The 15,605-nt window shown below is 36.4% G+C and overlaps 1 protein-coding gene across 14 annotated transcripts in view; it reads left to right on the top strand.

Moving 5' to 3' along the window:
- PHTF2 (putative homeodomain transcription factor 2) overlaps window positions 1-15,605 on the top strand; it is a 159,506-nt gene that overhangs the window by 92,226 nt on the left and 51,675 nt on the right. For all 14 annotated transcript variants that reach the window (XM_074035677.1, XM_074035673.1, XM_045388652.2 and 11 more), the window contains 3 exons: window positions 3,739-3,795; window positions 10,809-10,878; window positions 11,839-11,997. Coding sequence is in view for 12 of the 14 variants with exons in the window: in XM_074035673.1 (XP_073891774.1) it covers window positions 3,739-3,795; window positions 10,809-10,878; window positions 11,839-11,997 (286 nt within the window). In the remaining 2 variants the exon portion in view is untranslated. The remainder of the gene's footprint in view (window positions 1-3,738; window positions 3,796-10,808; window positions 10,879-11,838; window positions 11,998-15,605) is intronic.

Raw genomic sequence — 15,605 nt, 5'->3', positions numbered from 1 at the left:
ATCTGCATTTAGGTTAACCAGCATCCTCACAGTTTTCTCCAAAAAAGTAGTCTGTTTGCTTAAGTAACTAAAATGTTCATTCTGGTGGTATTTTTATTTTTTTTGAGACTCTGTCACTAGGCTGGAGTGCAGTGGTGCGATCTCGGCTCACTGCAGCCTCCACCTTCCAGGTTCAAGCGTTTCCTCTGCCTCAGCCTCCTGAGTAGCTGGGACTACAGGTCTCCACCACCACGCCTGGCCTTTTTTTTTTGTATTTTAGTAGAGACAAGGTTTCACCATGTTGGCTAGGATGGTCTCCATCTCCTGACCTCATGATCTGCCTGCCTTGGCCTCCCAAAGTGCTGGGATTACAGGCGTGAGCTACTGCGCCTGGCCTATTTGGTAGTATTTCCAAAACAAAAGAAGTCTGCTGCAAAGGAGAACTGATTCCTGCACTTACAGACATTTAATTGCTGTAATTGAAAATGAAATTTATCTAGCTTAAAAAAATTAAGACCCCACCCCGACACCATGAGACATTCTATTAATAGTAAAAGTTGCCCTTCCTCTCACCTATCAAATCTTTGAATAAATGTGTCTTTCCAGTAAAACAAACCATTTTATCCTGTGTCTTTTTTAATAGGAATGTCTATCAACCCACCTTTAGGATTGCATTCTGCTGTTTACAATGAACTATGTCAGCTTTCAGGAAGCATTTCCACTTTTACCTACTGCTTCACTGTGGAGTTTCTTAGGGTTTCTGTATCTTTCTAAGCCTGGGCCTCTTGAGTACCATGCTGGAGTTACACTGAACCTAGTTATGCCAAGGATTGACATGCATTTCCGATTTGGTCTGTTGAATAGGATTATTTTATTTTTCCTGATTTTAGGATTATAGGACATATATCTACACATTCACATTCTTGAGTCACCTGGAAATAAAAATAGTTCTTTTGTAGACAAGCTAGGCACCCTTTTGTATATGAAAACAAAATACTGCCGAAATAGTTATTAAAACATGTTGGTATCTATTCTTTATTGGTTTTAAGTAGTATTTTACTGAAAAGTATGCAGTGCATTGGAATGTTACACTTTTTTTTTTTTTTTTTGAGACAGGGTCTCACTTTGTCACTTACACAGAGTACAGTGGCATGATCATGGCCCACTGCAGCCTCGACCTCCTGGGCTCCAGTGATCTTCCCACCTCAGCCTCCTGAGTAGCTGGGACTACAAGGGCACACTACCATGCCCGGCTAATTTATTGCGTTTTTTGAAGAGACGGAGTTTGGCCATGTTTCTCAGGCTTAAACTCCTGGGCTCAAGCAGTTCTTCTGCTTCGGCCTCCCAGAGTGCTAGGATTGCAGGCATGAACCACCGTACCCAGCCTAAAAAATAAATTACCGCACCTGGCCTAAAAAATAAATTTTTTATTTGCATAAGCCCAGTTATTCTGAATTACTCAATTAGAGCAGAATTATTCGTGTGGAATCTATGTTCCTGTACTTACCTTTTCTGATTTTAAGGAAGATGATTGATTGATTGAATTTAGAATTTAAGAGGATGAGGGGCAACTAGTCACTGCAGGTCAGCTCTACCATTAGGACTAACCAGTTGGTTATTGTTTACCTAGAGTTTCTTAATCCTGCTTCATAGAGACTCATGGCAGTTTTAGTTACATATAAGCATGTTGTTTGGTCTAGGTGTTACAATATTTTAATTTTGGGGGTATAACACGATTTTGTTGTTGTTGTTGTTTGTTTTTTGTTTGAGACAGGATACTCTGCTGCCCTGACTGGAGTGCTGCAGTTGCATGATCATGGCTCACTGCAGCCTCAACCTCCCAGGCTCAAACAATCCTCCCACCTCAGTCCCCTGAATAGCTAGGACTACAAGCATGTGCCACTACACCCAGCTAATTTTTTAATTTTTTGTAGAGACGGGTCTTACTACATTGCCAAGATTGGTCTCAAACTCCTGGGCTCAAGCAATTCTCTCACCTCAGCCTCCCGGAGTGCTGGGATTGCAGGCAAGAGCCACTCTGCACTCAGCCATAATATGATTTTTAAAATAAAAGAGTCATAGGAAAGTGGTAAAAAAGAGAATAGGATTTACAGGACCAGAAGAATTAATATGAGCAAGATAATGTATAAGAGAGACTAGCCGGGCATGTTGGCTCACGTCTGTAATCCCAGCACTGTGGGACTATGGGAGGCCGAGGCAGGTGGATCACGAGGTCAGGAGATAGAGACCATCCTGGCTAACGCGGCGAAACACCGCCTCTACTAAAAATAGAAAAAGTTAGTCGGGTGTGGTGGCACACACCTGTAGTCCCAGCTACTCGGGAGGCTGAGGCAGGAGAATCGCTTGAACCCAGGAGGCGGAGGTTGCAGTGAACCGAGATCGTGCCACTGCACTCCAGCCTGGGCGACAGAATGAGACTCATCTCAAAAAAAAAGAATAACAGACATTAAAGGCTCTTATCGAGTCACTTAAGTTATTTTATTCTACCTCTACGTTTAAACCATTCTGGTGTTCTCATTTTCTCAGTTCTTGAAATTGAGATTTAAAAAATAATGTATAGATTAAAGGACTTTAGGGTAAATTATGTTGTGAGTCAGAAAATACTCTTTCTTCCTGTATTTTCTTATAATATCTTTGTCTATCTTTGGTCATTTTCTGTCTCTAGTCTCTTAAGTGTAGTTATCTGAAATATTTTTAATTTATTAGGATTTTAATTTTCAATTAATGCAAATAATGAAAACTCCTAGTCACAATTGTATGGTGTTGACCCATTTCAGTGTCCTTTTGGATATGGGGAATTAAGTGGAAACTGGAAACAGTAGGAGCTAATAGGAAATAACTTGGGTGGGAACAATAAAGAATGATTTGGTCATCCTGCCCTGTTGGAGGTTTAGTTCAGAGAACTTTCCAGCATCTAAGAATAAATAAAAATAGAAGCCATAAGAAATTCTGCTTCATAATTATTTCCTGTATCTTCAATCATTTCACAACTTTGTTTTCCAGTTTAAACTTTAAGTGGTAATTGTGGTCTGCATGTTTATAAATTTGTAATTGTATTGAATATTAGTACTTTTCTTCTTTAAAAATAATGCCATAAAGAATTTATCACTTGGAAGTTTTTCCCCAAATGTAACAGAGCTGTAGCAATTGTGTTTATTTACAATTAAGGATTCCCTAGGGTGGTGGTTTTCAACATCAGAATCATCAGGAGGGATTTTAAAACGTTTTTTAATTTTTATTTTAGGTTCAGGGATACATGTCCAGGTTTGTTATATAGGTGAACTCATGACTTGGGGGTTTGGTATAGAGGTTATTTCGTCACCTGGGTACTGAGCGTAGTACCTGATAGTTTTTTGTTTTGTTTTCTGAACCTCTCCCTCCTTTGAGCCTCCTCCCTCAAGTAGGCCCCAGTGCCTGTTGTTCCCTCTCTATTCAAGAGGGATTTTTAAAACATAGGTTTTGGGGCCTCACGCCTGTATTTCTGATTCAGTAACTCTGGAATGGGGCCTGAGAGTTTGCATTTCTAACAAGTTCCAAGGTGACACTAATACTGCTGGTCCTGAAATCATACTTTGAGAACCACTGCAATAATACGATACTGATCTGAGAAGTCTGAGATAGGGCTAAATCTAATCTGTGCTGAATGAATACTGAGTTGCTTATATTTCAAGCAGAGTTATACCTATCTGATGGGTACCAGCAATCATCATTTAATGTAGTGTTGTCTTCTTTTCATAGATTGGAGCATATGATCAACAAATATGGGAAAAATCTGTTGAACAGAGAGAAATCAAGGTAATGAGTTTCATTTTGTTTATTTTGAAACATAGTTCTATGAATTATTAATTACATTTTCTGTAGTGTTTTTTTCATGTACTTTTAAGATATAAATTACTATTCTATTGAAGTTTTTAAAGAAAGGAGTAAGCTTTATTTACCATAGTCACATTTACTTCTAATGGTGGTTTTTTCTTTTTATCATCTTTCTGTTCTTTTAAAATTGAATTTCTAATGACTATTTTTTTTGTCAGCTTTTTTCCCCTTTCACTTGTCACCTTATACTTCTAGTTTGCTTTTCCTCCCTTTTGATGCTGTCATTGCTCTGTACAGTTTATTAAACTGGTAAGTGTTTCAGGATTTTTCCCGCCTGAGTGATCCTGTGCAAATGCTGCTCTGCTTAATTGAGATCTGCTTTTTGGTGCTACTAACAGATTGACTTGGACTCAGAAAGAGTCACTGAAAAGTTGGTCATTTAAAAAAAGAATTTAGGACAGTAAAGCACTAATTAAAATGTTTTTGTAGTAGGCATTTTCTTCCTGAACATGTAATCACATCTCTTAGGCTGATAAAATATTCTCATAGATTACCTCGCTAGCATGAAAACTGTTTTTCAACTGAATTTATTGTTTCTCAGCACTCTTTATTGATAATAAGATTTATATTTTTCATTTGCATAGATACTAATCAGTGTGTTTCTGCACGAGCTAAATTTAATCTGGGCACAGACAATATTACTTTAGTTACTTGACATTTTCTGTTTTGTACAGAAAGGTTTACATTAGATTGAAAACCAGTCTCTAGAGTTACTAAAAATCAGTCCAAAAATTAGTTAATGTTTAGACTACTTAGTCACTTGTAATAAAGAGCAAGGTTCTTTCCCATTTGGCAATGATAATCTCTAAACTTTTGAGGAAGGATTAATATGTTTAACAAAGTTGTGGTGTGTGTTAAATATAGGATTAAGTCATGGGACAGAAAGATAAAATGGATTATAGTTTTGTAGGGGAGATACATAATTACACGTGAGATAAATTCCTTTAAGAGAGGCATGTCTAAAACTCTATAGGAGAGTGAGAGGGGAGACAAGCCTGGGGAGGCTGGGAAAGATTTCAAAGAGGAGGCGGTTCATTAACTTAAGGAAGACATTTCAGACAGATGAAGAGCAGATGGAAATATATGTAAAGAGTGGAAGAAACATGACTGAGGCAGGGCTCCTCAAGTGGTTTGATTTGGTAAAAGGTTGGATGGAGGAAGGAGAGGAGTGTCAGTAGGAGTAAAACTAGAAAATGGAAGTCAGATTATGAAGGGGCTTGAGTGGCTTGCCGAAGAGTTTAGACATAATCTGGAAAACAACAGGGGAGATATTGGAAGATTTTTAAGCAGAAGCTTATATTTTAACAAATGTACTCAGGCGGCACTAAGGATGATAGGAAATACTGGAAGAAGAGCACATTTAGAATTTTGTTATAGAAATATCTATTTGGTACTTGGGAGGGACATTTAAGAGTTCTCAGTTTATAAAGTGAGTATGTATAGGTATGTGTTTGTATGTGATACATACATATGTATATAAAACATTATATAGATATAGCCATAGGAATGAGTAGATTTCTGTTGAATGATGAAAGAAAAGGGCTGAGAACAGAGCATTGGGAAATAACTAACATTTAATGGGTAGGTAAATAAAGAGATGCAAGTAAAGAAGGAAAGAAAAGGAGGAGATCTATGAGAAAATAGTATGGAGAGAGTATGAAGAAGAGTTGGGATAGTCAAGCAAATAAAGAGCAGCAGAGAGGTCTAGTAAGATGCCATAATACCTTTTATTCTCTCTGACAGTTAGAAAGCCTTTAACTCGTTGGACAGGAGATATTAAGTACCTTGAAAGGTTATGTTATCAGGTTGACACATTTGGAATTTAAAAGCCTCAGAAAAAAAATATATAATTTTTTTTTAGTTTTTGGGAGCTGTTCACAAACTACTGCATTACTTATGTAATCTCCTCTTTTTAAAAAGAACTGTTGTAAATCCTAAGTAGAGATTAGGGTGAAGAAGGATTATATTAGTTACTACTTGGTGCTACTAACAGGATGATCTTAGGGAAAGTTAGGACCTACAGCTTCTTTCTGAAGTATGTCTCCCTTTAAAGATAATACCTTGTAATAGTAATTGAAGAATTAAAAACCTAAAAACTTGCTCTTTTGGCAGGTCTGAAGGTAGCAAGTTATCTCAATTGTTCACAGTCAGCTACAGATCAGATGAATTCCTTGTTTCACTCTTTCCCTCTTTCCCACTATTGCACTTCACTAGTCTTTAAAAATAAAGATAAAAATAAGACAAAATTAAAGAAAACTTGTTCTCGTTATTTTTTTTTTCCTTTTGGGGTGATAAAAAATTTCTAAAACTGGATAGTGGTAATGGTTGCACAATATTATGGATGTACTTAGAACCACTGAATTATAGACTTATTTATTTTTTCCTTTTTGTTTGTACAAAGTCATGGAGTACATGTGCAATTTTGTTACATGCATAGCTTGTGTAGTAGTCAAGTCAGAACTTTTGGAGTATCCATCACTTGAATAATATGCACTCTACCCATTAATCAGTTTTATCTGGCTCACACCTGAAATACCAACACTTGAGGAGGCCAAGGTGGGAGGATTGCTTGAGTCCAGGAGTTAAGACCAGCTTGGGCAACAAAGTGAGACACTATCTCTAAAAAAGAAAATTATTCTTCTTAATTAGCTGGGACGTACCTGCAGTCCCACCTACCTGAGAGGCTGAGCCAGGAGGATCACTTGAGCCCCGGAGTTTGAGGGTGTAGTGAGCCATGATTACACCACTGCACTCCAGCCTGGGCAACAGAGTGAGACTTTGTCTCTAAAAAAACATACATACATACATACATACATAATCAACTTATCCTCCCTACTCTTGTTATTTTTAATTAAAAGGATCAATTTGTTAACAAGCCTAAAAGCACATTTCATTCTTACTAAGCGTTCTAATGAAGGTAAATTATAGTGTAAAATAATTTTGTATTTATTCTAAGGAAGTTAGAGAGGTACATAACTGTGGTGTATTAATGTTAATATTCGATTAAAAAAAAAACACTCTACCTGTTGTTTAGAGAACAGTGTACCAAATGTATTGAGTTTGTCCCATGTAATTGATTCTTTCATTAGTTGTCAAAGCAGTGAGCAGCTACTAGAGAAATCAAAGACATGAAAATATATTTTTTTTGAAATGTTTATCTTTCAATTAAAGACCCAGAGTTGATATTGCTAAAGCGTAAAATCTTTTGTAAATTGCAAATTATTTTTTCATAACTATTTTAGAAATTATAACTAAAAACTTTGTTTTTTCTGATTACCTTGACCAAAATTTAAAAGTAAATTTGGAAGTTTTTCCTGTTTTACTATCTACTAGACTTTTAAAGCTTCACCAAAAAGCTTATAAAGTCATTACAGAGAAAAAGGGGGATGGGGGAACTAAACAAGATTTCTAGAAAATGAAACTGTTTATGTACTTTGATGGAGTCTAAATATTAATAATACACAGACGTCTAGATAACAGAAGCACTTTCTAAACTTAAACAGCCCATTTCTTTCTTTCTTTTTTTTTGGCCAAACATTATCTGTGTACTTAGAGAATTTTTTTTTTAATAAAAAACTTTATATACTACTGTGTTTGAGTCATTTCACTATAGGAATATATTATAAGAGTTTAAATTATATTTAATAAAATTTTTTTGTTATTGGTATTAATTGCATTTGTGCTGCTTGTTTCTACTTTCTAGTTTGTACATAAATTAGTAGTTTTAAAAATCTCATTCTTTTTTTAAAAAAAACTTTTCATTTTTTATTTGTTCATTTAAACTGTTTAACAGTTCAAACAGTACTAAGAGCTATGCTACTTTGTGTGAATGTGGTTTATCCAAAGCCAGTTGAAAATTTTCCAGTGTAAAATATCTACTTAATTAAAATCAGACTTAATGAATGTTTGTATCTTGATGCTTTCTTTTATTTTTGTGAATAAAATAATTGTAGATTTGATCTCAGCTCACTGCATCCTCTGCCTTCCGGGTTCAAGCGATTCTTCTGCCTCAGCCTCCCAAGTAGCTGGTATTACAGGTGCCCGCTACCACACCCGACTAAGTTTTGTATTTTTAGTGGAGATGGGGTTTCACCATGTTGGCTAGGCTGGTCTTGAACTCCTGACCTCAGGTGATCCTGCCCACCTCAGCTTCTCAAAGTGCTGGGATTACAGGTGTGAACCACCTTACCTGGCCTTCTGTTTTTTTTGTTTTTTTTTTTAAACCTTTAAATTATCTTGATAAGCTACCTTAGGGGGAAAATTTTATTGAAACTGGCTATTAGGGTATAGCTCTACAATATAGCTCAAAATAAATATATTTTAATAGAATACAAAATTGGAAATGAACCCCATATGAACAAGGTTGATTAGAAGAAGCATGTTGAAAAACAATATTTGCACAAATCAAGAAAACTTACTGTTTCTCCTATAGGGACTCTTAGTTCTTAAAACACTCTTGATAAAAATTTTAGGTATACAGCAATAAAGATTCAGATTAGTTGGAAGACATTGGCAATAAGGTTACTTTCAAGTTGTTAGGGATGCAATTTATAAAAAACAAGTAAATTAAAATGTGTTACTATTTTCAAATATTTTTACAGTAATAAAGGTAAAATCTTACTGTAATAAACTTAATACCAAATCCAAATAGTGCTTTATTAATGAATTTTTGTTTAAATATGTATTATTACTGTTGCCTCTCCAGTATGCAAAATCTTAGGAATGATTTCTAATCCGTCAGCCACTCTATAGTGACAGTAAAATCAGAAATAATGTACAGATACAGCCCATACTCATTATTTGGGGTAGCTATATTCTATGAAGTCACCCATGAACACTGAATGAGTGAATACTGAACCATTGCTGCCTGGGGAAGTACCTTGTTTTATGTGTATTTCTGTTTAAAGACACCTTATTTAATATATATTTTGATTCATTAACAGTTCATGGCTAACAGCACTGTAAATCATACCTTAACAGAGGTTATATTTATTTTTTTAGTTTTTAGTTTTTACTTTATATTTTTTGGGACAGAGTCTTGCTTTGTCGCCAGGCTGGAGTGCAATGGCATGACCTTGGTTTATGGCAACCTCCAACCCCTGCGTTCAAACAGTTCTCTGTGCTTCAGCCTCCTCAAGTTGCTGGGATTACAGGCAAGTGCCACCATGGCCAGCTAATTTTTTGCATTTTTAGTAGAGATGGAGTTTCACCATGCTGGCCAGGCTGGTCTCAAACTCCTGGCCTCAAGTGATCCGCCCACCTTGGCCCCCGCAAAGTGCTGGGATTAAAGGTGTGAGCCACTGTGCCTGGGTGAACAGAGGTTATCTAACACATTTTCTCTATAAGGCACATCACAGCCTTCTTGCACTTAGGAACACGAGGCAGTGTTTTAAGCACTATACTTATACTTGAGGGCCATCTTGAACAACAGGATTGCCAACAAAAAGCACAAAAATGTGAAAAAAACAACAAAGGACACTGTTTACAGTAATCAGAGCTGAAACAGGAAGGTTAAAGCATCACCTTGTTTGACCTCAGCTGGGAACATGCACGTTGGGTGACTCAATTTTTTTTTTTTTCTACTCCATGCATGCCTGCAAATTAGGGCAAAAGTACCGTGAACATTGATTTGGGGGTACAAAGAAATTTTACCAAGTAGGTGTGTTTGCAATTGTGGAATCTGAGAATATGAGGGTCAACTATATATAAAATTGTCATTGCTATTTCTTTAACTTTTACCCTTTCTCCTTCATTTTTGTTTTTTGTATCTCTGGGTGGTTTGCAACTTCAGACAGAACTATTTGAAGGGATTCAAAGATTAATTACATCTTGGTTTCAGGTCACATTTTTGGTTTAGACACCTCAGTTAATTCTGACCTCAAATATGGTTCTCTTCTTTGTTTTAGATGCAAACAGAATACTTAATCAGATTTTTACTTTGTTGGGGGGTGTCATTGTTACTTGGATTAGGACCAGAGACAGGATTTACTGCACAGTTACTTGCTTAATTGAATGAATAAAAAACAAATCATCTAAACATATGTGTCGTCTTGCAGTACTTGGCTCCTGAAGAGTTTAGCTTAAGCTCTTGCAATTCTTTTTGTTTTTTGTTTGTTTTCTCTTTTTTGTTTTTATTTTTGTTAGCTCTTCCAATTCTTAACATTCTAGTCTTAAGTAATAAAGTAATTAATTTTGTTATAGGTTTTTTTTTTCCCAATAGTTTTGATCTACTTCCCCCACTCCACTCTATATACTGATAGCAGAAACTTAATTTTACTCAGTGTTCAATAATTTCATGTTTAAATGAATTCAGTTTATGACAACTGCCTCTCCCTCCCCCCTTCCTGGTTGTGGTGTCTACATTCTGAGGTGATGAGGTGGCATTTATGGTCTGATGAGGGGTTGACATGTGAACATAATGGCAACCATCATCCTTGAGTAGTGCATCGTCCTGCCTGGCTCTCAGCTGATTGGCGTCTGCTGAGAAGTCTGCATCCTTTCTGGTCCTCAGCTGTGTGATTTACTGCTTTCTGAAATAATGCCTACAGCACCACACCTTGAGGTTCCTTCAGGGTTGCTGCTCCCCTAGCTAGCCTCAACACTCTCCAAATGCCAATATGGGGCCAATGCAGTTCCCTCTACACCTAAAGCTGTACACCTAAATTTGCTTGGTAGTAATAGTATTTGTATTAGAATTTTACTGTTAATAAACCGGCCTGGCATGTTATACACATCTCTAAATATATCTTTTTGAACAATAATAAAATTTATTACAATACTGTAATTGTGTTCCATTTGTAACAAATGCATAATGTGTTACATTTTGTCGGTACTATTAACAATTTTATTTTAAATTGAAATTTTCAGAAATTGATTTTCTCCTGTTCTAGATTTAAGTATATACACAATTCCAATACTTTTTTGATATATTATAGGGGCTAAGGAATAAACCAAAGAAAACAGCACATGTGAAACCAGACCTCATAGATGTTGATCTTGTAAGAGGTGAGTCTTGGATAAATAAATGCTTACTACAAGTAGACATTGTTCTGGAAGAAACAGAATTCAAAATTGGTTTAAATATTGTATTAGGCTGTTTTGCATTGCTATAAAGAAATACTTGAGATTGGGTAATTTATAAGAAAAGAGGCTTAATTGGCTCATGGTTCTGCAGGCTGTACGGAAAGCACAGCACCAGCACCTGCTTCTGGTGCGGGAAGCTTTACCCATGGCAGAAGGCAAGCAGGACCAGGCACATCACATGGCCAGAGCAGGAGCCAGACAGTGGTAGCGGGGAGGTGCCATATACTTTTAAATCACCAGATCTCCTGAGAACTCACTCACTATCTCGAGGACAGCCTCAAGCCATGAGGGATTCACCCTTATCACCCATACACCTCCCACTAGGCCCTGCCTCCAGCATTGGAGATTACAATTCAACGTCAGATTTGGACAGGGACAGATATTCCAAACTATGTCAGATATGTATCTGTCTGTCTATCTTTTTAGAAATAAAAACATTGTGAACCTTGATGAAGACAAGAATAGTATTAAAAAGAGAGAATGGGACCAGGTACAATGGCTCACACCTATAATCCCAGCACCTTGGGAAGCTGAGGCAGAAGGATCTCTTGAACCCAGGAGTTTGATACCACCCTGGGCAGCAGAGTGAGATCCTGTCTCAAAAACAAAAAGACAATTAAAGTGGTAATTTGTAATTGCTAACTAGAACTGACATTTGAATATCGTTCTGTATTTATAAAATATGTGGGATAAATTCCGTTATTTCAAAAAATGTTTTTTTCAAAATATTTAAAGTATCTGTAAATTGGACATTTCTCACTCATAGTATAATACAGAATAAAATTATGTGGTCATGTTTTTCAAACATTGAAATTTTTTTCTTTAAAGAAATTAAATAATAATATGTAAATATACTCTGTTGTCCTATTTTACTTTTTTCAGGGTCTGCATTTGCAAAGGCAAAGCCTGAAAGTCCTTGGACTTCCCTGACCAGAAAGGGAATCGTTCGAGTTGTATTTTTCCCCTTTTTCTTCCGGTGGTGGTTACAAGTAACATCAAAGGTCATCTTTTTCTGGCTTCTTGTCCTTTATCTTCTTCAAGGTATAATTAAGTGATTTTTGCTTTCACCTTTCAGAATGTTATATTGTCAGGTTTAATAAGGCTTTGTTTTAAACATATGCTAACTACTACTGAGTATGATGTGTAAGTATGTTAATAAAGGCACATAATTGATTTGGCATTAAAAATATTTGAGAAAACAAAGTTATTTTCCAATATAATTTTATGAATATTTGAATCTGTAGATGGTTAAAGAAAAATAGAAATTGAGAAGATTTTTTAAAATTAGAAAAAAAAACCTCATCAAAATGCTTCTTCCACACATACATACATACCAGTCTTTTAAAAATACAACCTATACAAGTTTATTATTCCTGCCTTAAGTATAGTTTCTTTTTTCTGTGCCTTTTACCACTGTGATCTGAGCTGTCCTTGTACTTTATCAAAATTCTGTATACCATGCACTCTGCTAGGTGCTTTCTAGATTCTCATTTAATTCTCACATCAACTCAGTGAAGTATAGGGACTGTTATTACGCTTCACTTATAGTCGTGTGACCTGAACGACTTAAGGGCCCAAAGCCACGCAGTCATCAAGTATGGTAGAGTCCAGGTTCAAGTCTAAGCATTCTGATCCCAGAACCACACACTTAACAGCTCTTATGGTGCCTCCTAACACAACATTCTACTGCATAGTCTTAGCAGCAGTATATAACACAACATGTGTAACACTGTAGAGCATTTAGAAACTAATGAAGAAACTATTCATATTCCATCACGTGAACAAAGCAGTTATTTTCATTTGGTTGATGTCCTTCAGTCTTTTTAATGTTATTAGAAAAAAAAACCCATGATTACAGTCCTGAATGATTATTTAAATTTGTTTTATCAACAGATTCTAAGAGATAATTTTAAATAAATAAAAATATAATAAAAACTGCAGACTTTTATTTAGATAAAGTTGTTTCTTCTAAGCCAAGTTACATCTTATATACATAAAAGGGTGTGGACTGTGATGATTTTGTGGTTGTTATTAGAATGTGTGTGTTTTCTGATTAAAGATATAATAATATTTTCATGGCAGAACATTTGGAAAATGTAGAAAAAGCTAAAGAAAAAAAAAACTACCCATCATCTTGCCTTTAAGTTTATAATACTTTTTAATAGTTGAGATTATTTTTGTGAACATCTACATATTTTTTTTACCTAATGTCATAATAAGTATCAGAGTCTTTGTAAATATAACTTCTTAGTTACTAGAAAGTATCTTGTCCTACATCAGTATTGGGCAGTTAAGCTGATTGCTATTTTTTGCTATTATAATTACTGCTGAAGTGAACATATTTGCTTATCAATATTCTCTAGTTACAGTGATCATAATTTTTATCATTTTCTTGTTTGCTTCTCAAAAGGACTTAAGAGAACTTAATTTAAGTGTAGTTATCTTCAAGGTTTTCTGGCTTACCTAGAGGAGAAAACTTTATTTGAATGTGGTCAGAAACTGCGATAGCTTATTAGAGTAATTCAGTACCATTGATTGTACATCACAATGCATTGTGCTTTTCAAAATATTGCTACTTTCTAGTATTCCACGACAAACAAGTTTCCAATGTAACTAAAAGTTCACTGACATTGTATAATTATATTGTGTCTGAAATTTACTACTGGTTCCTCTAAGTTAAATAGGGAACACAGGTTAGATTGGGCATTAAATTAGATATTTTTAAGTTCAGAACCCAAGTTTAATCATAAGGCCCTTTTGATGAACACTACTAAACATTCTCCTAGTAAAGTTTAGAGAAATGACTTAACTTTCTTAAAGTCACACAGCCAGTACCAAAGTCATGATGTGACTCTAAGGACCCTCGACAGGCTGCCATTAGCTTTGAAAACCACTGTATGTCTATCTTCATTGCAGCAACCTGTGTAAAAGCAGGGTGCTACAGTGCTCTGAGTTATGTCGTCATTCTTGTTCCCACTTCTTGAAAGGCAGAAAGAGCCGGGCACAGTGGCTCATGCCTGTAATCCCAGCACTTTGGGAGGCCGAGGTGGGCGGATCACGAGGTCAGGAGATCAAGACCATCTTGGCGAACACGGTGAAACCCCATCTCTACTAAAAATACAAAAAAATTAGCCAGGCGTGGTGACGGGCACCTGTAGTCCCAGCTTCTGGGGAGGCTGAGGCAGGAGAATGGCGTGAGCCCGGGAGGCGGAGCTTGCAGTGAGCCAAGATCGCGCCACTGCACTCCAGCCTGGGCCACACAGCGAGACTCTGTCTCAAAGAAAAGAAAAGAAAGGCAGAAAGAATCAAATGCAGTCAGATTTGGTTTTATATAATGATGTATAGTTTTTTACTTCAATTACTTGCTTTTTAAGTATCTCAACTATTTATTCTCAGCTCTATCCCCACTTCTCCATGTCTTGGTTGCCTAGTTTCTTGCCAAGATTACTGCCAGGAAACCTTATATCATCTACTTTCTGTCCATTTACCTATTAAATGACTAATTCAAACCAGCTGCTTAAGGTCTAAATTACTTCACTAGTTACTGCTTTCAAGATGCAATCTGAGTTTTCAAATCCCTCCTTGAATTTCTATCCCACCCTAACCAGGCTAAACTAGCTCTTTGCTGTTTCTTAAACAGTCCATGCTTTTTTGCCTATATGTCTTCAGACATGCCACTCCCTTTGCGTGGGGTAGCCCTTTTCCCTTTTGTTTAGTCAATCCTCTGTGTTCTCTCAAACTTAGATTAGACATCAGACAGCACTTTCTTTGAGAACCCTTTCGTCACTCCCCAATGTAGTTATGTATCTTTTTTATGTGTATTATAGCAGTTAATCATAAGTACTATATTAGTCACCTTGGGCTACCATCACAAAATACCACAGATTGGGTGGCTTATACAACAGAAATTTATTTTCTCACCATTCTGAGGGATGGAAGTGCAAGAGTGAGGCAATATCAGAGTTGGTGTCTGATGAGGCCTCTGACTCGTAGATGTCCACCTTCTTGCTGTGTCTTCACAGGGCCTTTCTTGTGTGTGTGAGTGGAGAGAGAGAATACTCTGGTATCTCTGCCTCTTCGTATAAGGACAAGAGTCATATCAGTTTAAGGCCTTACTCTTACGAATTTTTTAACGTTTACTACCTCCTTATAGGCCCTGTCGCCAAATGTAGTCACATTGTGGGTTAGGGCTTCATTCAGCATGTGCATTTGTGTGGGGAGGATGAAAGGAGCACAGTTCGGTTCATAACAGGTATTTTCATTGTTTCTTTATATGTCTCTTTTTTCCTCTAAACCAAACCTGTCCAACCAATGGCCCATAGGCCACATGCAGCCCAGGATGGCTTTGAATGTGGCCCAACCTAGGTTCATAAACTTTCTTAAAACCTTATGAGAATTTTTAAAATTTATTTTGTTAAAGCTTATCAGCTATCATTAGTGTTAGTGTATTTTATGTTAGCTATCATTAATGTTAGCCCCAGACAATTCTTCTTGCAGTGAGGCCCAGGGAAGCCAGAAGATTGGGTACCCCTCGTCTAAACCAAGGGATAGGGAGCAGAGACTGTGTCTTGTCTTTTTTTCTCCATTGCCTAATTGCCACTGAATCTTAAAGATTAACAGTCCTAAAAATGGAAGATAATATTCTATTC

The sequence above is a fragment of the Macaca fascicularis genome, chromosome 3, assembly GCF_037993035.2.
Source record: "Macaca fascicularis isolate 582-1 chromosome 3, T2T-MFA8v1.1".
Classification (NCBI taxonomy): Eukaryota; Metazoa; Chordata; class Mammalia; order Primates; family Cercopithecidae; genus Macaca; species Macaca fascicularis.
This window is presented reverse-complemented; position numbering and strand designations above follow the sequence as displayed.